General features: G+C 43.6%; 2 protein-coding genes across 2 annotated transcripts; one reads left to right on the top strand and one right to left on the bottom strand.

The window, feature by feature from the left end:
• Positions 1 to 906: 906 nt before the first annotated feature.
• LOC123125462 (wall-associated receptor kinase 5) lies at positions 907 to 5556 on the bottom strand. The gene is made up of 5 exons (XM_044545950.1): positions 4560 to 5556; positions 3643 to 3783; positions 2596 to 3477; positions 2474 to 2494; positions 907 to 2241 (listed from the first exon to the last, which is right to left on the bottom strand). The coding sequence occupies exons 1-5, from the start codon at positions 5533 to 5535 to the stop codon at positions 1031 to 1033; spliced, it is 3231 nt and encodes a 1076-aa protein (XP_044401885.1). The 5' UTR covers positions 5536 to 5556; the 3' UTR covers positions 907 to 1030.
• Positions 5557 to 10266: 4710 nt separating this feature from the next.
• LOC123125461 (wall-associated receptor kinase 2-like) lies at positions 10267 to 14021 on the top strand. The gene is made up of 6 exons (XM_044545949.1): positions 10267 to 11169; positions 11430 to 11610; positions 11863 to 12714; positions 12757 to 13013; positions 13546 to 13611; positions 13914 to 14021. The coding sequence occupies exons 1-6, from the start codon at positions 10267 to 10269 to the stop codon at positions 14019 to 14021; spliced, it is 2367 nt and encodes a 788-aa protein (XP_044401884.1).
• Positions 14022 to 26171: the final 12150 nt, after the last annotated feature.

Genomic DNA, 26171 nt, shown 5'->3' with positions numbered 1-26171 from the left:
TAAAAATGGGCTTCTCACCTTCTTTTCCGAAAGTAAAATAAAATTATTTGATCCCATATGCATGCATGCATGAATTTAGGATGTTTCTATTGAACTAACAGGATAAAACATTGTGCATGTATTCCCTTGATACCAGAGTATAATGTCTACTAAAATATTTCTGGAAGTAAATTTAGTAAAACATGACCGAAAATATAGAACAATTTATGAACTTCTAAAATACCATACTAGAGCCATTTCATTCACACTGATATATATTTCATATGGTACATATTTGAGACTGTATGTACAGATAATTTTCTCTATAAGCTTGGTTAAATCTTGTGAAGTTTGACTTTCGTAAAACAAATGTCCACTGTATTATGGGAAGGAGGGAGTAACAGTGCGACCCGGTGAGCTTTGCCCGATTCCGTGAGAAAGGGTGATGACGGCAGCGCGCCTTAGGCTCGCTTCATTTCTTGTAGTCGTCTCGGTGGTCTTCGGAGAGGGATGTAATTTTAGTTACTTCTCGTGTTTTTTTCCGGCCATTAAGTTTGATCAATAGATCGGAAGTTTTTGTCGTAAAAACAGAAGATTCCGTACTGGAGTTTCTCACGCGAAGAAAGATTGCATTTGATTTATTTTATAAATTAAGGAAGAAAGCGTATGTACAGAGATCATGTCGTGATTGTTGTCTCAATGAGTGAACATGGGCTCACATGCGCATGTAGTACGGGGACTAACTATTTTACCGTTACGGCCGGAACCATTTTTTTTTTCGAGGAACCCACAACTACTTAAGTCCTTTGGTCTTTCAAATGCCCTTTCACCACTGGCTCATCGCTCGTGGACAACAACACCAGTACTGGATATACAACAAAACAAAGCTGCTGATCTTGCAAATGCAGTCTTTGATTTGAGCACAAATTCACAAAGGTACTATTGGATAACTGGATATACATCAAAACAAAGCTGTTGAGTCAACATAAGAAATCTTTTCCTTGAACACAATTTCACTAAGTTGGAATAATTATGTCCCTTGTAAAGCAGACTACCAAGGATAACTTGCAGATAGTATGAACTCTTCTTCCATACTATACCGTCTGGTCGACCCCTCATTACCTTTTCTAACTAATGTATTAGATTGAACGCCTACCTTGATATTGTTATTGTAAACCTTTTTAGCCACTACCTTATCTAAAACATGCTCCTCGGATGCACGGAGGCCTTCTAGCGTCAACTCCACTTGCCTCATGGTTGGGCGACCCTCTCCACTTAATTTCACACATGATGTTGCAATAGCGGCGACTTCTTGGACTTCTTTGCCACCTTCCTGGATAACTTGTGGATCTAATATCTGGAGCAAATTTCCTTCTAAAAACAAGGTAACAAAATGTACTATAAGACTCTCGTCATCTGAGGACAGATACGAAAATGGTTTCTTCCTGGTTAGCAGCTCCACAAGGACAACCCCAAAACTGTAAACATCACTTTTCTCCGTGAGCCGTCCAGTGTAAAAGTACATAGGATCCCAGTATCCTCTTGTACCTTGAGCTCTTGTTGTTAACCCGGATTTCTCCATCGGAATGTACCTTGAAGCTCCAAAGTCGGCTACCTTTGCTACGAGAGTATCATCCAGAAGTATGTTAGCAGACTTGACATCTCTGTGGATGATAGGTATTGCCGCAGTTGAGTGAAGATAGGCGAGCGACTTGGCCGTTTCTGTGGCTATCCGCAGCCTATTATTCCACGACAATGATATTGGCCCTTCAACATGAAGATGATCATAAAGAGTCCCATTGGATATGAACTCATACACCAACATGGGGACTTCGGTTTCAAGGCAGCAACCATAGAGTTTTACGACATTTTTGTGGTTGATTTGTGATAGGATGGCAACCTCATTTATAAACTCATCAATCTCCTTTGGAATCACCTTCTTTGGTTTCTTGATGGCCACAATATGTTGGTTCGATAAAATCCCTTTATAAACAGTACCATGCCCTCCACCGCCAACCACAAGATCTTTATCAAAATTGTGTGTTGCCTTGTTTAGCTCTTCCAAGGTTATGATCATTTGTTCTGCAATACCAGCTCTTTGAGATACCAACTGTTCCAACAGTTGTCCATGATTTTGCTCAAAGAACTTTCGTTTTAACATATGGGTTCTCCGATGTTTCAATTTCTTGGAAACAAATAGTGATGCGAGAACCAAAATCACGAGACCCATCCCGCAAGAAACTCCTATAATGACACTTATACCTGAAAAGAATATGGATCTTTAATCTCTCTATTCACATGCAAAATAATGAAATTATTATTGTAACTATACTATATCCACCGTGTGCCTAGACATGCTAAGCAAACAACACGCAAATCAGCACAATAATGGTGTTATAATAGTGAGAAGAACCGGATTAAATTGAGTAAATTAAATAGAAATATATATGTGACTAGTAAATACTAGTATTCGTCCTTGTCTTAAGTTGCTCACCTTTCAGTGTCACGGGGCCACCTGTAGAAGAAAGAAAAAAAGTCAAATTCAGTTAACTACATAATGTATAAATTATATTAACGTGCGCATATAAGTGGCCAATGTACATGTACGTTGCTAACCTTTGCATCCCTTGGGGGCATAGGGATTGCCGTGGTAACCCTCGCGACACCGGCAAGAATAACCTCTGTTCCCTGGTTTGCAGTGGCTGTTCGTGCTCTTGCAAATGTTGGCGGCTACCTCCGTGGGACATTTTTGAAGTGACTTCATGTTGGCGTTGGGTAAGCCAGATGGGTGCAACACCTCCCACTGAAGAATGATAGGAACATTAGGCTTAAACCTCAACTTGCTTTTATGCGCATGGATCTGCTGGTCGGAGATGAGCCGATTGTCAAACCACCCCTCCTCGGCGATCAATGCATATGGGGGTTGTGAGTTGTTCTGGACGCTATTAGGGTCAGCAAATTTGAAGCTCAGCATGTCAGGCATGCCATCAATTGACGTAGATATAGGCGCCCGGCAACAACCCATGCCGTAACAACTCTTTTTGTCACTGGCATGGCTTGCAATGGGCACCCTCCCTGCGTTCATATCAGAGTCGGAACAGAATGTGGCACAACCGCTAACGATGGTCGGGTCGTCACCAGGCCCCAACAATGTTGCTTGGACATTGCACCCTGAGAGGACGAGCTCGTTGCGGGTGGATAGAGAGAAGAGTGCGTCGCCTCCTTCACTGAAGTAATTATTGAAATGGAAGGAGTAAGGATTTATCGTTTCAGCTTCGATAGTGGCGACGGAGCTAGTAACACGCAGTGTAGAATTCTGGATCGAGATTTCTTGAATTTGGAAGGCACCGTAGCTATCGAGCAGCAATCGTGGTGGCTTGCCGCTGCCGGGATAGTCGCAGGTGAGGTTGAAGCCTGGCCGGTAGCAGTGGGATGGACCGACGCCGAATGGGTAGTGCACATGTACTTCCCCGCAGGACGGGCTGCACCTATCAGCTTCTGCAAGCAAGCAGCTGTTGTATTACTAATTTCATATTACACAGAAATAAGAAGCGCTTCTGAATTTAAAAATAATAATATAAATAAAGCCATCTCAAGAAAAATAAGTATCTTAGTATGTCGTTAGTTGTACTATATGACACGACTGACCAAGAAAATAATTACCAGAGATGAAAGGGACGCAGCCACCGGGTGTGGAATTGTTGCCATGGGTTCCAGGCGGACACCCGCAGTCAAAACTTCCAATCGTATTTGTGCATACGCCACCAGGGCAGTAGTCTTCTGGCAGCTCACACTCATTGATATCTACAGATTGTACGATTGCAACGCAAACAAAATTAAGGGAACAATTTCAGGCTTATTTCATATTAGTCTTTCTTAAAAAGAATATCAATCAAAAGTTCCTCAAAAAAATTACTCACCTCCGACATGTACATACTTTCTTGAATATTTAATGTTGATTAATGATTAGTCTAACTACATGTGGGGAATATCTCATATAAAGTCGGTATTATTGAATAGTGCTTTTATATACGAACCCGACCATATCAATTATATCAGGCAATCTCATATTAGTAACACTAAATATGTGATCTAGCATAGCATAGATGGTTAGTTAGGTTCCTCTTGTGGAAAAAATCAATCCACCCAGACTCAAGTCTTAAATTTGACAGGGGTGCTCCAGACTCGACACATTTCATGGATTTATTTCAGACCTTCCATCCCTTCTCTTTCAGTGTGTAGATGTTGTGAGCATTAAATCTACACTAGTACTGTATTTCTCATAGAGAAAAAATAGTATCACCAAACAAACCCATGGTATAAATTCAAGGGTCTGTCTAGGACACATTTAGATGTGACATAATTATGTCACATCTAAGCTGATGTCCACTCTGTTTGTGACCTATTTTTTCCTTTTTTTTTGTTTCTTGTTGTTGCATTATATATTTGTGGGAGCTTAGATGTGACATCCTTAAAAAACATCTAGATGTGAATTAGACAAACTGTAAATTTAATATAACAAAACTGCATGTAGGTCTAATATGTAAATTCAGAATGAAACGCCGGGAAAAAAAATGAACCTTGGCATCCGTCGGGGATGTAGGGATTGCCTTGGTAGCCCTGTTTGCAGTAGCACGTATAGCCGACTTGTGTAAGATCATCATCACACCTGACGGTGGAAGAAGAAGAGATATTGCTATGACGATGATTACGAGAAGGATCCTGGCCGAACTCCCAGCTCAGCCAAATTGGTACTCCCGTGGCGACATCCTTCGCCGGCGACCGTTTGGGATACAAGAGCTGCCTGGAGACCTTCTTGTTCTCGAACCACCCCTTGTTGGCGACGAACACCCGCGTGGGCATCCGCTCCTCGTCGGCGCTGCGGTTGTTCCGGCCGAACCACTCGATCTGCACGGAGTAGGAGGACCCTGATACCGCCGCTGCCTTGACGGCGACGATAGGCGCCTGGCAGCAGCCTTCGCCGGTGCACAGCATGCTGCTCTCGAGGCTGGACGGCACGTCCCTCAAGGGCCCGTGGCCTTTTTCCCCGCACAAGGAGGAGCAGGCGCTGACGACGGTACCGTTGCCGCTGTCGCCGCCGCTGCTGACCAGCAGAGTCGCCCGGACGTTGCATCCCAGCAGGACGAGCTCGTTCCAGACGTCCGGGAGCATGATGTAGGCACCTTCGTCGGCGTTGCCGAGGCCTGCGGCGAACAAGGAGCCGCTGCCGTCGTCGGCGTCCACTCTTATGTCGCCGGGGGTGCGCCTGACGAGCACCATGGACATCTCAAGGATGAAGCCTTCGACTTGGAGAATGCCGCCTCCGCCGAGCAGGAGCCGCGGCGGCGTTATGGTGTTGTCGCAGGTGAGGTTGAACCCCGGCGAGTGGTAGCACCTGGCCGGCCCCATGCCGAACGGGTACGGCACGCTGATGTTGCCGCAGGTGGTGTCACAGCCTGGCATCCCGATAGCCGGAGACGGAGGTGCTGCTCCACCGGCGGCGAGCGGCGACACAACTACTATCACTACCAGTGCTGCTGGAGCTATGATGGCCATGATCTCCGATCGAGAATGAGATGGTCATGTGTGCTGCCCGGCCGGTCTCATCCGAGTTCAGTTATATTGATGCAAAAGCAGCTAGTGTGTTCCGATCTCACCTACCACATGCATGGATGCCACTCATAACTAACAAGAGCTTTCGCTCAAACAAAAACCAGAAAAAGTGACAAGAGCTAACAAAAATATACTACGACTAGTACCAAACAAGATGCTAGCTAGCTACCTTGCTTTCAATGGGACGATGTGGATGTTATGTTAGTAAACTCATCGTGCGTTTGGTACACACCTTGCCATACGCGCTGCTTTCCCAAAAGCATGGATTATCTCAAGTCTGATGGTGCTATGCATGCAGAACACATGCATGCATGCCTCAGATGCCTGTTTGTTTACTTCTTGGTTTCTTCCTTCGCAAGTGTACACGCGTGCGCAAGATGCAGCGACTATAACTGATCAGAAAACAAATCCAAAAGACATCCGAGCATTTGGTGCAGTCACAATTAAATGCAATGTTATTTAAAACCCACTGAGAATGCACTAATGCATGTTGCATGGTAGAGCAATCTCATACGTAGATCAAACACTTGCTAGTGGATCAAGCTAGTAAATGTAACGACTGCAATAGTGTGGAAGCAGATAATTATAAATAGTGGGGATCATTCTCTTGTATGTATGCATGCAGGATTAGCACAGACGCAACTGTGAGGGCCATATATTTAAATTTGAATGAATGAGGAACAAAGTTAATGTCTCATTTACATTATTGAAACAAAAATAGTTCTATAACCATGATAAATGTTTTTCTAAATAAGATGGTGCATGCATGCAGGGAAACATATCTATAACCACGATAATTTTCTAAATAAGAGAAACATAGTGTATTGTTTTTTCAAACTACAATTAGTCTTGCAGAGAGCATTGGCCAAGTGATGTTTAGGTGATATTTTTCAATAGTATAGAAAATTAAGTTTCATAATAAGGTGAACTAAATAAATGTTTCCTCTTTAGCAAGTATGTCCACCTAAGAATAAACATTTTCATTTTACTTTATACACATCTTTTTTTGTATTATTAAAAGTTTCCATTCTTAAATACATAAAAGAAATACATGGACAATCTCACTTTGGAATTAATATTTGGGTGCACTCGGCATGCCACTGACAAATTCATGTCGGCAAACATGATACTGTGTTTTCTTAAATGAAAATATATGAAAGAAACCAAGTTAAATATATGAAAATCGAAGAGTGATAATTGTCAAGTGTTTTTCGATCAATTTTCCAAGTTTTGACTGTGACACTTTTCCTACAATTTGTCTTTGTAGTGGGAAGTTGCATACATCAAATACATGAAGTTAATTAGCAATGCCATATATCAAATTGGTGTACTGTTTTCAGTGGCATATGTCATTAAATAAAGATAGAAAATATTTGTCAACAATTCATTGACATCGTTATTTCTTTGATAGGTTGTAGTAGTATATTTACATTTGATAGTCAATGCTAGATAAGTTTGATTGGAATTTTTCTTTGTATGTCAGTTGGAAGTTTAAGTTTTTTTGTCTTGAATAAGTTATTCCCACCTGCACCGATTCCCCTCGCATTCAGAAGTTGGGCTTGTGCCGGGAGGCTAGGAACAAGTCTAATATTTGCCGTCTAGTACAGGTGGTTTCTTCATGATGGATTCTAGGTGGTTGTGAAAGTTGTGGAATCATGGAGAAACGTCAAAGGTGCAAAAGAATAATCTATAGGCTATTCAAATTATATTAATGTATCATACTTGTTATCAAACCAATTATGCTAAATCATCAGTCTAGTAAAAAATACAAAACATGCATGCGGGCTTGAGGGGAGTATGTGTATGACAATGTGTGGTATTTTGTGTGTGTTCATATTAGGCACTCTATCAGTTGCGTCTACTAATAAAAAAAGTGTACATTACATTAACATTTGAATATTTTGGGCAGAATTTCTGCTTTATACGATTCAAATATATACTCCAACAGATATTGGAGATAATATGTATACTTTGATACATTAAAACGGTAACTTCTTTCTAGTTATTTTCTGGGAGAAAAATAAATGTTTGAATTATGCAACCATGGGCCAAACACTTAAATATAATCAAAATAAGCAATACGAGTGTCCCTGATTTTTTATTAACATCCAACTGTGTTACGTTTGTGGTGAACTTAACTAGCTACTATTGTTCATGTCTCAGACATGTATTCCACCCGTATTGCTCAGACTTCACGTTTGGTAAACATAATGGCACTAATCCCCAAAATTATTTTAGAAGTGAGATAGTACAGACCAATTGTCACCGTGTCCAGAATTCTGCTCTCAAATGTAGCTGGCTACACCTGAAAAAGTTCTTTGTAATGAGACCAACATCGATCGGTGCCCAACTAACGAATAAGGTGAGTCCAGCTCACCCCGCATCCCAATGTTGGAGTTTCATTGCATTGGTGTCCTTATTTTAAATCTTAGGTATTTCTGTACCCTCATTCCTCAGATTTTGCGAGATAAAGGTATGCATGGTCAATATATAATATTCCCATTTTCTCTCCTTTGTCTTCTATAGAAAGGCTAGCATTTTATTTCTTAGTGATGTTTAGATGCTTCATATATTTTAATCAGAATTCCATTTTTTAATTTTTTTATATAGTTTAAATCCCGACAAAAGGGACTTTCAAACATGACCAATACTGGATATATTTTAAAGTCTTTCACAATTTTCACTAAAATGGATATGCCATTTGTTACTAAAATGAATATAATGATTGGTGAATTAAGTGGTGAAAAAATACTTCCGCCATTTTTATATACATGGCTGGAAACTCAAATTATAGGTACCAAGGTAAAACCAATACATGTTTTGCAACCCAGCTTTTCTATTCGCATACTGGGATCATTAATACACCACATGCATTCAAGAAAACGGAGTGGAGGAAGTAGTTGAGTGTCATTAATTATGACTTCATGCATGCAAGTATTAAACAGGTTGCTAGTACTGTTTGTGGCTTGTATAGATGCAAAATGTAGATTCCATAGTGGTTTTATGTAAATGGAGGGAGTGTGTGAATTCAAAGGGAATAGTGTGATCATTTAAATATATGGTGTATTATATATTCAAATAAGTGAAATTGAAATAGATTAGAAATTTATGACATGTATTAACTTTTTTGAATCACTAGATGAAAAATAAATGAAATTGTTGCCGACATATAGAGTTGAATCTATTGAAAAATATACAGAAATAGAAAATATTGAAACTATTTATGAAGTTGTTGAAACTAATATTGAAAGTATTGAAATGTGTGATCTGTGAAATATTTCAGATAATTGGAATTGAAATAGGTACTGAAATGACTGAACTATCTTTTTTATTGTAATATTCTAATCAAAACTTAATGAAACTAAAATTCGTCCCAAAATAATAATATAAATGAAATGAGAATATTTTGAAATAATTCAAATGGGCCATTTTTTAATAATTGAAACTGCAGCTTTTCCCGCAAAAAAAAAAAGAAACTGCAGCTTTGAAACAATTGAAGTGAGTCTTTCGAAGTAGCTATATCTGAGTGGAAAAACTGCACTCCATAGACACCACTAAAGTATTGGCAAAGAAATACATCTGGAGATTTGCCCATGTGGTCTCCAGATACTCGGGAGTGAGCACGCTGGAAAAGTTTAGGCATAGATCGACCACTTTCCCTCGCTCCGCAGATAAAAAATAGCAAGATTCTGACGCGTGCAGCTTCCTGAGCACCTTCGTATATTGACTCGATCTAGCCCAGACTGCAGTCTTTTACATAAAAGGCGCGTCGTAGTCACTCGGTCTCATATTTACTGTGCTTAATTGGCTCACTAAGCCGGGCAGTGGCAGTACTCCCTTCTTTCCGGTGGGAGTAACATAGGTAATAACATCACACATATTTAGATAAAATAGATGATGTGGCAAGCAATAAATGAAGAAAGAGAGACATGTGGTAACATAGCTACTCCCTCCGTCCCATAATATAAGAGCGTTTTTTAAACTAGTGTAGTGTCAAAAACGTTCTTATATTATGGGACGGAGGGAGTAGTTACTAGTAGTATGAGTAACATCACACATATCAAGGCAAGATGAGTCTATAGCCTAATAAATAAAGTGTTGCATGTTACCACACATATGTTACTCCCCATTATAGAGGTAGTAATATAGAGTAGTAATATGGGCAATGTTACTACTCTTTGTTACTACCCATTGTGACTAGTCTTATAGGGTTTATCTCGAAAGTTTAGTTTTTCCATTTTAGGCTCAATTTGATTGTTCCCCATCACAAGTTCAGATTCCAAGGTGCATTAAATCATTGCATGCAAGTATTAAGAGAAAATTGACCAATGCATGTATTTTATGCATGCATGCATTGTAATTAATGCATTGGTAGACATAATTTTTTAAGAAAATAAAGCATTAATTGGATGCACTACAAAAAATATTTCATCACTTACCATCTACCTTGGTTGGTAAGATTTTTGAATTGAGCCATATAAACCGGAAAGGAGAGAGTATGCAGTAGTAGGCCGGTGAGATCCGGAACTGAACACTGCAGTGGCAAACGCACAACCATGTGTCTTGATTTGTAGACAGACACTCGGAGTGGCGGATGCCAACGGTAGCTTAACCAATCAGTCCATCAACTAGTTAATGGCACAGATAACCGTGTCCTCCTCGGCCGTAGTAGCGATGGCAGCGGCAGCGACACTGATCACGATGCTGTTGCCGCTGATCTCCGCTGCCGGAGGAGCCGGAGGGCCACCGGCTGGGCTGGAGCCCATGATAGGGAAGCCGGGGTGCGAGACCAGGTGCGGCAACGTGAGTGTGCCGTTCCCGTTCGGGTTCGGCCCGGCCAGGTGCTCGGCGACGGGCCTCAACCTCACCTGCGACAACACCACCCGCCCTGGCAAGCCGCCCCGGCTGCTCCTCGGCGAGGGCGGCGTCTTCCAGCAGGTCGAGGAGATCTCGATCCAACTAAGCACGGTGCGCGTCGTCACGCCACCTATCTTCAGCCCTGCGAGGTCGAACCTCAGCGCCGACGACTACGGCGCCGTGAAGAGAGCGTCATGGGGCGGCGGCCGCCTCGACAGCCACAGCATCTTCCAGTACACGCTGTCGTCTAAGTCCGACTACCTCGGCACCTTACGCCCCGAGCTGGTGGTGGTGGGGTGCAACGTGCAGGCGACGCTGCACACCGAGATCAGCCGCGGGAACAGCTACGTCGTCGGCTGCTCCTCCTACTGCGACGGCCATCGTGCACTCACCGCCGACGACGTCCGGAACGACAGCGCCGGCTACTGCGTTGCCACCATCGACACGGCCCAAACGTACTACAACGTGGAGGTCACACGACTGGGCAACGGCAGCGCGGTCAACGACGACCTGCCCGTGTCCGTGCTCCTCGTCAAGGCTGATTTCGGTGCACAGGATCTGCCCAACCGGGTGGTTCGTCTGTTGAATCTAGATAGACCGCTAGGTGCAACGCCTCCGTTAGCGAACACAGCAAATGCGAACCATATCGGTGGGGATTGTTTTTCTGCCAATGCATTGATGGATACGAGGGTAACCCTTACGTCACCGGGGGATGCCAAGGTACGTACCTAACCCACCCACATTCATTCGTAAATTTGTGTTTTGTTTCGTCCTTGCTTTTTTATTTATCATGTATACATGCATGCTTTTCCGCGTAATTATTCTGCTATATTCTGGACTTGAATTAATTCTTTTTCGTACATATGTTTCTCAATCTTTATTTTTGTACATCTCTGCCCACACTGATGAATTGTGAATTTTCAATCCACTGTTTATGCAGTCGGACCCTTATGTAGCTCCTATTTCAATGTCATGTTCAGCGTGTTGTATGTTCTATGTACGTAGATATGGACGAGTGCAAGGACCCAGTACACAACCGATGTTTCGGCGAGTGCGTCAATAATATGGGATCATTTGACTGCTGGTGTCCACAAGGATACCATAGAAACCCTAGACGACCCGATGGTTGCATCAAGTCCATGAAGAGTGTAAAGAACACAGGTGAGTACCGCGGCTGACCAAACTACAAGTTTGTCATATATGCTATTTCAAGTTGTTCGTCAGTACTACCAACTACTTGTTTGTCAAAGTTTTTATTTACTTTTGTGCTAGTTTTAGTGAATATATGCACCCAGTAGTAGGAAGCCTGGTGATCAATACAGTGTGCCGCAACCATAATCTTTATATTCATATGTCTATATTTGCTATAATTGAAGAACATTAACGAAGATACATGTATGGGTTTTCTTGCAGGTTTAATCATTGGTATCTCAGTTTCTGTTGTCCCCTGCCTCATACTTTTGGCTCTCGGTGGAATCTTAATAATCCGCAAGCTTAAGCATCACACGGCTGAAAGGATAAAACTGAAGTTCTTCAATCAAAATCGTGGGCAGCTGTTGCAGCAACTCATATCCAATAGGTCTGATATTGGAGAGAGGATGATTGTCCCTCCAAACGAGCTAGACAAGGCAACAAACAATTTTGATCAAATTCGTAAGCTCGGTGGAGGAGGCCATGGTACCATCTACAAAGGTATATTGTCAGATCTACATGTGGTGGCCATCAAGAAGTCAAATATTGTTGTTCAAAGAGAGATTGATGAGTTCATAAATGAGGTTGCCATACTATCACAAATCAATCATAGGAACGTTGTGAAACTTCATGGATGTTGTCTCGAGACCGAAATCCCATTGCTAGCCTACGAGTTCATTTCCAATGGAATCCTTAGTGAGCATCTTCATCATGCGTCACCAAGATCAATACCTTGGAGAGACAGGCTCAGGATCGCATGTGAAGTAGGCAAAGCCATTGCGTATCTTCATTCTGCTATTTCAATCCCTGTTATACATAGAGATATCAAATCTTCCAACATACTTCTTGATGATGCCTTGACAACAAAGGTATCTGACTTCGGTGCGTCAAGGTACATTCCTGTAAATCAGACGGGGATAACAGCAACAACAGTGCAGGGAACTATAGGATATCTTGATCCTATGTATTATTACACAGGACGACTATCAGAAATGAGTGATGTTTATAGCTTCGGAGTTCTTCTTGTTGAGTTGCTTACGAGGAAGATGCCAATCACATATAGGTCCTCTGAAGGTGATGGACTTGTTATGCAATTTGTTGAAATACTTTAACAAGACAATCTAGTTGACCTAATAGATTCACAAGTTGCAGCGGAAGGAGGCAATGAAGTCCAAGAAGTCGCTTGCCTAGCTGCATCCTGCTTAAAATTAAAGGGAGAGGAGAGACCAACCACGAGGCAACTAGAGATTGCACTCGAAGGCCTCCAAGCAACCAAGGAGCATCCCCTATTTGATTCAAGAGCCATTCAGAATGAGGAGAACTATATTGAAACAAGTTATCCATCTACTGCAAGAAGTACAAGCTTGGATGAAGTGAGCAGACTATACAACCAAGAAGAAGAGTTCTCGCTCCATGCAAGATACCCTCGTTAAGTATGTTTACACTCAAGCAAGTTTATCAAGGGTGCTAATTGTTGTTTTCATATTACTTTTTAGTGTTTGATTTTGTCCAATGTACGTTTGTGTTGTTACAATAAAACGAGTGTGTTAGTTAAGATCTTGTTATTCCCGCAAAAATAAAAGAGTTAAGTTCTTGTTAGTATTGTGCTAGTAAAACAGTTGGACTCAAAGTTCTCGAAAATGCTCCAAAGCAATCTCTGTATAATAACCTTTATAAAGGGAATCTTTAAATTATCACTCTGTGGATAAATCCGTCACAAGAAACTCCTGCAAAGACGAGAAAAACTTCTAGTGGTATTCGTGCTAATCAAACCCATATGATGCATCGAAGGCATGCACACATGGAATGTTAATTAACTATCTCCTAGATGAGCGCATCCACGCGTCCGGACATATGGATTGGTGGAGTTGTTTAATTAGCTAATTAATTCATTCATCGTTCCAGGCAGCTACTAGTACTAGTACTCCTACTAGTACACACATACTGACTGGCTGCAAGGTCCCTCTGAAGGTGATTGACTTGTTATGCCATTGTTGAAATACTTGAACAAGACAATCTAGTTGACCTAATAGATTCACAAGTTGCAGCAGAAGGAGGTAGTGAAGTCCAAGAAGTCGCTTGCCTAGCTGCATCCTGCTTAAAATTAAAGCGAGAGGAGAATTGTTGAGTTGTGTACTCCTACTACTCACCCCAAGAAATACATTTGAAGGAAGCTCGTTCGATGGCGACTATTGAGCTGACTCGTCCTCTCCCAAGCCAGTCTTACGCCATCACCTTTGTCCACTCCAATCTTGTTGTCCACTGTCGCGGAGGTCATGGCGGTGGTGAAGGGGAACTTTGCAGGGGCTGGAGAGAAGGCTCTTGGGCCGTTGCAGAGGCGGCAGGAGGAAGGAGAACAAGGAAATGGGGAAAATATATAGCAAACCATGGCGGGGGTTCGTGGCTACTGCATTGAAGTCAGCTAGAAATGTGTTGAAGGCCATGGATCCATGGCAGGGGCAATAGGATGAATCGCGGAAATTATATGGTGGCGGAGTGAGTATTGATCTTGTATAGTCAAAATATGTATTTGCCTCGTGAGGCCAATCGTAAATACTGTTGGGATTTCGCCACAGGATCGATCACATTAAATCAGGACGAACACGCGTACACGAAAACTTTGGCCAAGGGCACATGTCCTGCCCCTTCTTTTTATTCCTTTTTTTGTTTTCTCTACACGGTGTTACAATTGTCACCCTATACACGCATATGCGTCATCCTGGACGAACTGGCTAGCACAAGCCGACTCAAACACAATGCCTAAATCTTCACGGACCAGGACTCCTAACCGTACACTAGGACAAGGACTACTACTTGCTACAAGCGTACATACCCAAGACATCTCCTAGCCGGACTAATCAACTTAGCTAGAAGCTAACTAATTGACCTGCTAGACAAGATTACCTAACAAATACAAAATATAAATGGCGCAAATAGTGGAGAGGTGAAAATGGGGTTCACAACATGTGCTTTTCTAATAAAAAGGCAATATATTCAAATCAAAATGATAACAGGTACATTTGACCTCTGTAGCAACATAATGCGAAGAGCTAGTCGAGACAGCAATGTTACATACAGCCAAGTAATAAAATGGAAAAAGTAAAAAAAATGACCTCCAATAGTCATGCCACAGCAATAAACAAGATGCGGCAGCAACGATCAACATCAACCCTCATGTTGGCAAGACCCAAACTGTGTGAACTCCAACAATGACGTCTTCATGAAGTAAATGGCGCAAAAAATATATAGGTGACCAACCATGATACGTCAAATCATATTGATCGAGAGAGTTATCGTATTTGTCAATTTGCCATTTGGAGAAACAGATTAGCCAAGAAAAACTTTACCTTGGAACGTTTCAAAGAGAGTAACACTTTATATACACCTTGAGAAAAACTCACTTAATTATAGATGTGATCACATCAGCATATACGTCAGCACAAATTATTTGAAAGTGTCGCCGTCCTTGAGATTTTTCCAGTTGGAGATACGTATGAGCCGAACATATTAACCTTGTCTTTGCCCGTGTAATGTTTCTATTTGTAGGAAGTCTATTACTACCAGATCTATCACATTTGTCAACTCTAGTTCTTACGTAAAACCTACTGGAGACCTATTAATTTAGCACCCACACATCCTGCGTCTATGCCCAATGAGCAGCAGAAGCTTGTTTGGTAGTAGAAATTACATCAGAAACCAAAATATTTATATACGAGTAGTTTGTTTGATTTGTGGTAGACCTGATCAAAGCATGCGCATTACAACACACAAACAAGTTCGTCTGAACTGTTCTAATATGTTGCACCACATCCATGGTTGTCCCTGGCTGCTATATATGCGTACAAACTAAAGAGAGCAGACATTTTACCCTGAAGAGAGACAACAACTACATCGTAGTATTCTTGAAATCAGACATGGATTTGAGGACAGTTTTCTCTTGTGCTCTGTTACTACTGGTGATGTCTCCTTCGGCTAATGCATCCAGCAAAGCAGTAAGATTGATGCTTCATCGTATACAAAATTTTGATTTGCTTTTCTGTGCTTACTAGCTACTTTTATTTATTCGGCTTGTTTCGAAATTGTTTCTTGATAACTTCCTCATAAATCTGCTTCAGCTCTACATTGTGTATATGGGGGAGAAGAAACATGATAATCCATCCATGGTCACCGCGTCACACCATGACCTACTAACCTCTGTTTTTGGGAGGTACTAGATGCTAGCTCAAGTTGCATCATGATAACTACCACAAAACACAAGTGATTACTCATACTTTGTTTTCCTTGAAACAGGAAGGATGAAGCCTTGAAGTCGATAGTTTACAGCTACAAGCACGGATTCTCTGGTTTTGCAGCAATGCTCACCGAGTCTCAAGCTGAGACACTTGCAGGTAATAATCAATCAATCTAAGACGAAATCACGCAACATGTTGACTGGCACTTTTCTTATAAAACACACGCACACTAATAGCATGATGATACCAAGTGTACATCAGACTAGATAAGTTTTGATGCAAATTGGTATTCAATAAACAAAATATGAACATGTTGTCTTGCCTGATGGGTGCAAACTAAGAAACATGTTCCAAGTGTAGAATTGCCGGAAGTCATCAGTGTGGAGCCTAACACTTACCATCAAGTGCACACAACTCGGAGCTGGGACTTCCTTGGCCTTGGCTATGATAACAACCAACAAGAACAACTGGGCCTCCTAAAAAAAGCAAATTATGGTGAAGATGTTATCATCGGTGTGGTTGATACAGGTTTGCAATCTCACATTTGACTCTACATGTCTTTTGGGAAAGGAGGATACCTCTGGCCTTTGGCTGCTCATGAATAATAGTCCGAGACGTGACATGCATCTACAATATACTGGCTGATCCATGCCTGCCGGTGTTGTTGTAGGCATATGGCCTGAATCATCAAGCTTTGATGCCAGGTATGGACCTATACCTGCACGGTGGAAAGGCACGTGCCAGACCGGCCAAGCGTTCAGCGCCAAGAGCTGCAACCGGAAGATCATCGGCGCGCGGTGGTACGGCCGTGGCATCAGCAGTCCCGTTTGTTGCAATGGGGGAGAAAATAACACACGCTCTTAACTCAATAATCATGACTCAAGACCCTAATAGGTCCACGTCATTTATTTTCACATGACATCACATGCGTGTTGCTGATGGTGGCCTCAATGCTCACAGGATGAAAATGTGTTTGAATATGGCCAGTCCTAAGGCGTCTCTCTCTCTCTCTCTCTCTCTCTCTCTCTCTCTCGCTCTCTCTCTCATGCGCGCACGCACATTCGCTCGGAATAAGATGAGAAATATATTGTTCTCCCCGGATCGCTGCCAGTACGAAAGAAAAATGGACCATGTACTATAGATTAAGTTTGCACCAAAAAAATATTTAGAAATATTTAACAACTAAAAATAATATCATATTTTGATTCTACACATTTTTTAATCAAATTTCATACATAACATGTTAAAATTGGAGTTACGGTATAAAATATATGGATTATTTTGTTTTAGATAAACTATGGATTGATTAACCGTAAAGTCGGAGGGTTTTCTCTTAAAACAAAAAAAAAAGATTCAGATGACTTAGATATGGACGGTGGGTTCGTTACCTGAAACGTCAGGGGGTTTTATGAAAAAAATACAAAAAACGGTTCGGCTATATCTTAAACGTGTATTGTGGTTAATTTAAAGAAAACAAAGGATTTTTTTTGTAACATGGCGCGACTCTAAGCGGGCAGAAGCACTCCGTGCTTTATTATTATTATTATTATTATTATTATTATTATTATTATTATTACTATTATTATTATTATTATAGTAGTAGTAGTAGTAGTAGATTTCTTTTAAGCGGGAGCTAATGGGTCAGCCTGTTACTGCGTTGGCTTCAGAGAGATCTTTCCTTCGTCTCGCTTAATGCCAGAAGTAGTTGGCGCGTCGCGAAATGGGGTCTGGGCAATTGGGGGAAAAATCCTATTCGCCGCTTACTGTGTCAAAGTGTCGACGGGGCGCACAGGGGGACGACCGCAGTGCTAGAATATGGGCCGGCCCAATTTACCACTGATAACCAACCGGTTTTGGGAACTTTCTAGAAGGTTCCCTGACTGGTTTTTTATTCCTATACGGTTTTCCTGTTTTCTTTTTGGTTTTCATGTTTTCTGGTTTCTTATCCTTTTTTTTCGTTTTTGTGTTTCTTGTTTTTTTTTGTTTTTTCTTTTCTGTTCATTTTCTGTTTCTGTATTTCGTTTTCTATTTTTCTTTTTTTGAAACGTTCATGTTTAAAAAATGTTTCGAATTTTCAAAACCTGTTCGTGATTTAAAAATACATTGAAAACTCAAAAACTTTCATAATTTCAAAAAATGTTCACATTTTTAAAAATTGTTTGGGAATTTGAAAAATGTTCTTGTTTTTTAGCTCGGAAATTTTTATTCAAAATTTACGACAAATATTGGGATTTCAAAATATGTTTCCGTTTTCAAAAATTGCTCATAAATTCCAAAAAATGTTAATGTTTTCTTTTTTTAGATGTTTCAAAAAATGTTCTAGTTTCAAATATTATTCATGAATTTAATAAATGTTCGTATTTTCAACTTTTGTTCTGGAATTAAAAAAAATCCCAGTCCAAAAAAATTGATCACGAATTTCAAAAAATGTTCCTGTTCTTGAAAATGTTCCATTTTTTTCAAATGTGTTACCAAATTTGGACAGTGTTTACGTTTTAAAAATGTTCAAGAATTTAAAATAATGTTCTTGTTTTCGAAATTTGTTTAAAGTTTCAGAAAATGTTCAGATATTTCAAAATATGTCAATTTCGTTACAAGTGAAAATATGTTCATGTTTCAAGAAATGTTCTCATTTTCAAAATATGTTTAAAATTTAAAAAACTTTCAGAAAGTTTAAAAAAATGTTTTCCTTTGTGAAATTTGTTCAATAATTCAAAAATCTTCTTATTTTCATAATTTGTTCGTAATTCAGAAAATGTTCTGAAATTTCATAGAATGTTTTTGTTTTGAAAACAATGTTCGCATTTCCGAAATTTGTTTCTGTTTCAAAAAGCGTTTGCATTTTTTCAAATAGTTGTTAGTAGTAAAAAAAGATCTTTTTAATATTGCTCCTTTATTTTATTTTTCAGATTTCCCGACAAATGATTGTGTCTTTAAAATTTTGTCATTTGTTGTTAAAAAAATAGTTTTTGAAAAAACAATTTACGTTTGTGGGAAGAAAATCTCTTTCGATTTTTTTAAAGTTGCCCAGGTAGTGACATCGTTCTCTCAAGGGAGGTGTGTTCGGTCCCACTAAAACATGTTTTTTGGGAAATTTTTGCGAGCTATTCCTTTATGTTTTGCCGTTGTTATTCGTTTCTTTAAGTGTCGCGCTGTAGATCTTCAATAGAAGTCGTCTGATCAGAGTGGCTAGGAACGCGAGCGTTTAAGCTGGTGATAGGTGGATTGAATACCACCAGGTACAGGTGTATTTTTTGTTTATTTTTATAAACGCGTGTCACGCAAATGGGCCGGCCCAGGTCAGCGACCTCCTTCCTGTGCGAAACCTCGTCTGTTCGTCGCAATATGCGGCATATAGGAGGTCCCGTCATTGGGGCTTAGACTAGGCCTGGCCCATCTAGTAGGTATACATCCAATAGCAATTTTTTTATTGTTCGTGAAACCCACCCCCAGGCCTTTCAGGCCTTATACCTACAGGTATCTCAGCCGATCATTTCAAGAAAAAAAGGTATCTCAGTCCATTTCCACGGTTTTTGCAATTAAAAGAATAAGAATCGCCAAGTAGTTCTAAAAAAAATCACCAAGCGCCCAGATCATCGATATCGTCTCGCTCTCGCTTGATCAAAGAAAAAACCCTCGTTAACAAGCTGCCGCCCTCATCAAATCTCCGGGAGCGATTGAACTTGTGTCCAGGCGGCTGGTGCTCTCGCCTCGAGGAGCCCCCTTCACCCTCCTCTTTTGCTCCAATCCTTAAACTCTTACTCATTGCAGATCAGCAGTGCGTGCACAATCAGCTGGACATGTAATTTCTATTTTGTATAATCTAATTTATGTGTTCCTTGTTCCTTTGTATCAGCCGAAGTCAATTAGTTGATGATGTTAAATTGTACTCCCTCTGTCCCATAATTGTACTCCCTTTGTCTTTTTTTTAGAAATGGAGGAGGACCCCCGGCCTCTGCATCTGGATGATGCATGCAGTCACTTTATTAATTATTCACACAAGACCTTATAAAGTCATACAACGTAAGACTAAAGCCACCGTCTAGACAACATTTGTTGCTACTCCTATCCAGTTGACGAAGGGATGCTGATAGTCTGGACCTAATACCAAACAGACCTCGCAGCGAAACCTAACATCTAAGACCTGAGGTCCCAACCAGGACGCATGCCGTGTATGGGGCACCCATCAGTCCGACGCACTCCTCAACCAGGACACCTGCTGGGTATGAGGCCGCCGCATCCACCTGCCACCAATCCATCTTCAGTGATGTACTGCTACATCTACCTTGCCCGGTCTAGCTGCCGTCGACACCACCATGACGCCAGACAGCGTCACCCTCCTGCGCGAGTCCATCATCGCACATCAGACGCCTAATCTCCATTGCACCAAGCCATCGAGATCTGTCACCGCCATGTGCATGATGAAGCACCGTTCCACCAAACACGTCGTCCACTGGTCCCTCGAGTCCGTGTACACCTCCAAGAAAGACGCCCCCAAGGGGCAAACGACACAAACGCGCCGCCGTCTTCTGATCTATCGATCTAGGGTTTCCCCCGGAGGTAGCAGAGCGTAGTCTAGAACTTCTCCACGGCGATGCCTTCAAGAAGGGAGCAGGTTTTCACCTAGCTCTGTTCGAAGAACTCCATCCGCTTCTTGTGCACGGACCGCCGCCTTCTTTGTCGAAAACTAGACCAAGGGTCCAGCCGTCGCCACCAGATCCATGTAGCCAGCACCGGGAGATGACGACTATCTCCCTGTACCGGATCTAGCACGAACCGAAGCAGCTCGAGTTGGAGATGATGATGCCCCAGGATCTCCGGCAGACCAGGGAGCCGCCGGCCATACGACATCCAGATCGTCGGCCACGCCGGGCCGCCGCCACCCCCCGCGTCGTCCGGGTCGGAGAGGGAGCCGCGGCCGCCTGCACACGCCGGAGCGCAACCATGAGCCCAGCGCCCGCTACCACCGCCAAGCTCCGGGGCCGTCGCTGATGAAGCTATGTACCCAGGGTAGGGTCATAGGACTGACCTAGACACCCTCCCCCAGGAGATTACCCTAAAGCTAGAAGCATTCAAGGGATATCATCATCCACTCGACTAGAAGCATTCCACTCGGAAGATTCAAGTTCACTCGACCGTAACAGGAATCACTCGACAGATAGGAGACCTAAAGTCACTCTGAATGGCAACTGTCGGGCGTTTACTCTGTAGACATAATGGACATTTATGTCACTTTATTACTGACGTTACCAGAAACGCCCCATCTTTATGTACCTTAAACCCTGTGTAACTGAGGGCGGGAGGGGTCTGGCGAACTCTATATAAGCTACCCCCCTCCTCAGGGACAAGGGTTCGCACCCCTTGTAACTCCACACACATATAATCCAGTCGACCGCCTCCGGGCACCGAGACGTAGGGCTGTTACTTCCACCGTGAAGGGCCTGAACTCGTAAATCTTGTGTGTACAACTTCACCATTGCTGGGATCTTGCCTCCTCATACCTACCCCCCATTCTACTGTCAGTCTTAGAACCACGACAGTTGGCGCCCACCGTGGGGCATGTGTCTTAGCGACTTTTTGGTGAAGTTGCGATTTTTTCGATTCCCATCATCATGGTTTCCGGCGGTGGATTGGCTGAGGGCCGCGAGATCCGTCTCGGCGCGCTCGTCTTCGTTGCCAACGACTCCGCCTGGCTTTAGGAAGCTCCCCTCGACGTCGAGGCGCTCCCCGTCCGGGGGGCGACGCACTTTCGCGCGTGCGTCCGCAGCGTCCTTCTCCGGCAGCCGTCGACCCAGTATCGGTCGGCTCCTGTGGTGTCCTCGCTCCCCGCTGTTCGCCAACGCAAGCGATCCGGTCGGTCGCGGCTTCAGCGGTGGGTGAGACACGCGGTGGCCCGTCAGTCGGCCACCCCACAAGTCGCGGCAATCGAGCCCGACGAAACTCTCTATGGCATGTTCGACCTGTCGACTGGCTCCGTCGAGACCGCATCCGAGTGTGATAGCAGCAATCCTGCGGCTGAAGTCTTGATGGTCGACGGACCACGTAGTCCTCCTGGCTTCCCCCGCAACGACGGCGGTGATGGTGGCGGCGATCCGTCACGCATCCATGAGGAGTACCGCCCCGAACCCCTTTCTTCGCAGCAGAGGGAAGAGCTTCGCCGCCGCAATACGGATGCACTCCATATGCCCATCGTTGGAGAAACCCCCAAGGCCCGGGCCTTGGAGGAGGCGCGCCTGGCCAACATGGCTGAGCGCACTCGACTGGAGAACCTTCAGCATGCACTCGACGAGCGTGCTCGGCAGCGGATTCCTGAGTCCAGTCGATGACAGCTTTTTCCGCCTCAACCTCAGGTATACCGCACTCCGATTCAAAATCTCACTGCTGCAGCCCGTATAGCAAAGTCAATTCAGCGTTCCCAGTCGGAGGCTGGTCGAGGTTTGATGCAGATCCGGGCCTTACTCCGGGCAGCCAGAGAGCAGAACACAGCAGTGTCTCAGACGCGGAATAGGATTCATAGCAGGTCTGTGATGGCAGATACAGTTCAGTCGGCCCACAGCCCAAGATCGCCCCCGCGGCGTGAGGGACGCGGGCACCGGCAGGATCAGTATAGAAACCACGAGCAGTATGATCACCGACTCGGCCGTGATGACCGTCGTCGAGTGCCCACACCTCCTCCGAGGAGTGGATCATATGTGCCTCGGCAACATGATGACAGACGTCCTCACAGTGGCGAGCGAAGAATACCAGTCGACCCAAGGGAGCCAGGCTTTGATGCGAGATCTATTCTCGTTCAAGGTCTAGTTGACAGGAACAGAGCACACTGAGAGGGCCTTGACAGAGATCACCCGACTGGCAGCAGAGTTCATGTTTCAGGTCCAGAATGTTTTAGCAGAGCCATCAGGGCCGCGGTGATTCCTCCCAACTTCAGGTTGGCGACTGGAGTCAGCATGTTCACTGGTGAGTCCAAGCCAGACACTTGGCTTGAGGATTACCGAGTGGCTGTACAGATTCGTGGCGGCAATGATGAAGTGGCCATGAAGCACCTTCCTCTGATGTTGGAAGGCTCGGCCAGGGCGTGGTTGACTCAGTTAGCACCTAGCAGTATATTCAGTTGGGGGGAACTCGCCCGAGTGTTTGTTAGAACTTTTGAGGGTACTTGCAAGCGGCCAGCAGGGTTAATAGAATTGCATCATTGTGTGCAAAAACCGAATGAAACTCTGAGAGATTACATTCAGAGGTGGACCACTTTGCATCACACAGTGGAAAATGTGTCCCAGCATCAAGCAGTTTGTGCCTTCAAGGAAGGCGTTAAGTATCGAGAACTGGTTCTGAAATTCGGTCGGACGGGAGATATGTATCTGACTCGGATGATGGAAATAGCCACTCAGCACGCTAATGGAGGAGAAGAGGATCGACTCCGCAGTGGAAAGAGCAAACCAGTCGGCCAGGACACTGGTGGAGGCAATTCCAATCGGAAACAGAAGCGTAAAGCTGAGCCGGCAGGACCTGGTGAAGCTGCGGCAGTGATTCAAGGGAAATTTAAAGGGAAACCTAAGGGGCCCTGGACCCCCAAGAAAGTGAAAGATCAAGCCGGAAATGATGTGTTGGATTTGCCATGTCACATTCACACTAAGAAGGATGAAGAAGGTAATCTGATTTATCCTAAGCATACCACTCGACAGTGTCTAGTTCTGATCCAGAAATTCCGAGAGAAACAACCTAATGAGAAGGAAAAGGAATCAGACAAGGATGAGGACAAAGAGGAAGATGACGGTTTTCCCAATGTCAATTCCACCCTAGTGATTTTTGTTGATGTTGAGAGCAAAAGTCGACTGAAAGTGATCAACAGAGAAGTGAATATGGTTGCTCCGGCAACGACAACATACCTGAAGTGGTCACAAACAGCTATCCCATTCGACCAGTCTGATCACCCTGCTCGCATAGCCACCCCTAGGAGGCAAGCATTGGTGGTCGACCCAGTTGTTGGAGGCACTCGACTGACCAAAGTGCTAATGGATGGTGGTAGCGGCCTTTATGCTGAAACCTTGAAGGGGATGGGCATTCCGATGTCCAAACTTAGTGAGAGCAACATGAGCTTTCACGACGTCATCCCTGGCAAGAAGGCTGAATCACTCGGCCAAATAACCCTTGACGTGGTTTTCGGTGATTCAAAGAATTACCATAAGGAAAAGTTGACATTTGAAGTAGTGGATTTCCAGAGTGCTTATCATGCTATTTTGGGGAGGCCGGCGTATGCACGATTCATGGCTCGACCATGTTACGTGTATCTCAAGTTGAAAATGCCTGGTCCTAGAGGAGTGATCACAGTCACTGGCAATCGGCAGAAGGCAGAAGAATGCTTCCAGAAGGGTTCTAAAATTGCTGATGCACAAATGGCAGCAGTCGAAATGCAAGAGTATCAGAAAAATGCAGATCCAAGTGATTTATTGTGAGCCAAGAAGCCTGCCACAGATTCTGCGTTTCAGTCACCCGGTGAAATAAAGTCGATTCATATTCACCCGACCGATCCTAATGCTGCTCCTACTCATATCTCAACATCACTCGATAGCAAATAGGAAGAAGCGCTCATCCAGTTCCTCCGTGAGAACTGGGACATCTTTGCATGGAAACCTTCTGACATGCCGGGTGTACACAGGGGACTGGCTGAGCACCGTTTGTGAGTCGAACCGAAAGTGAAACCAGTCAAGGAACATCTTCGACGGTCCGCCGTACAGAAGAGAAATGCAATTGGCGAAGAAGTGGCTCGGCTCCTTGCAGCTGAGTTCATTCGAGAGATTTACCACTCCAAGTGGCTCGCCAATGTTGTCATGGTTGCCAAGAAGGAAAACTCACTTCGTATGTGCATTGACTTAAAGCATATCAATCGGGCCTGCCTGAAAGATCATTTTCCTCTCCCCCGTATCAAATCGTCGACTCGACTACGGGGTGTGAGCGTTTGTCTTTTCTGGACGCCTATTCTGGGTACCATCAGATCCGACTGTATGGACCCGATGAGATAAAAACAGCTTTCATCACTCCATTCGGGTGCTTTTGTTATGTCACCATGACATTCGGTCTCAAGAACGCCGGTGGCACATTTATGAGGATGATTCAGAAGTGTCTGCTCACTCAAATCAGTCGGAATGTGGAAGCATATATGGATGGCATTGTGGCCAAGTCGCGTAAAGGTTCCGACCTGCTGACTGGCCTTGCTGAAACCTTTGCCAACCTAAGAAGATATGATATCAAGCTTAATCCGTCGAAATGCACATTCGGAGTTCCAGGAGGAAAGTTACTTGGTTTTCTCGTTTCCGAACAAGGGATCGACGCGAACCCAGAGAAAGTTGGGACCATACTCCGGATGAAACGGCCTGTGCGTGTGCATGACGTTCAGAAGCTTACTGGTTGCTTGGTCGCCTTGAGTCGATTCATCTCTCACCTCGGTGAAAAGGCATTGCCTCTTTACCGACTGATGAAGAAATCTGATAAGTTCGAGTGGACTCCTGAAGCTGACGCAGCATTTGCAGAACTCAAAACTCTGCTTTCCACCCAGCCGGTGCTTGCTGCCCCAATCAGCAAAGAGCCTTTACTGCTTTATATTGCAGCCACTGGACAAGTTGTTAGTACAGTGCTCACGGTCGAGCGGGAAGAAGAAGGAAAAGCCTATAAAGTTCAGCGCCCAGTGTACTATATTTCTGAAATCTTGAATCCATCTAAGCAAAGATATCCACATTATCAGAAGCTTGTCAATGGAATTTACATGACCACGAAGAAGGTTGCGCATTATTTCTCTGATCATTCCATTACAGTCGTCAGCGACGCACCATTGTCAGAAATTCTGAACAACAGAGATGTAACTGGTCGAGTGGCAAAGTGGGCGATTGAACTCCTTCCCTTGGATATCAAGTTTGAGGCAAAGAAAGTTATCAAGTCCCAAGCAATAGCAGATTTCCTCGCCGAGTGGGTTGAGCAGCAACAACCGACTCAGATGCACTCGGAACATTGGACCATGTTCATTGATGGATCCAAGGTGCTGAATGGTTCTGGTGCTGGGGTGGTATTGGTATCCCCCCGAGGAGACAGACTCAGCTATGTTCTTGAGATTCATTTTGATTCCTCCAACAACGAAGCTGAATATGAAGCACTTCTGTACGGGTTGCGTATGGCCATTTCACTCGGCGTCCGTCGCCTAATGGTCTACGGCGACTTAGATTTGGTGGTTAATCAAGTAATGAAGGAGTGGGACGTCAGAAGCCCGGCTATGACTGGTTATTGTAATGCAGTGAGAAAACTGGAAAA

Source organism: Triticum aestivum, chromosome 5D (assembly GCF_018294505.1).
Source record: "Triticum aestivum cultivar Chinese Spring chromosome 5D, IWGSC CS RefSeq v2.1, whole genome shotgun sequence".
Classification (NCBI taxonomy): Eukaryota; Viridiplantae; Streptophyta; class Magnoliopsida; order Poales; family Poaceae; genus Triticum; species Triticum aestivum.
Note: the sequence above shows the minus strand (reverse complement) of the source record. Positions and strands in the feature narration are given on the sequence as shown.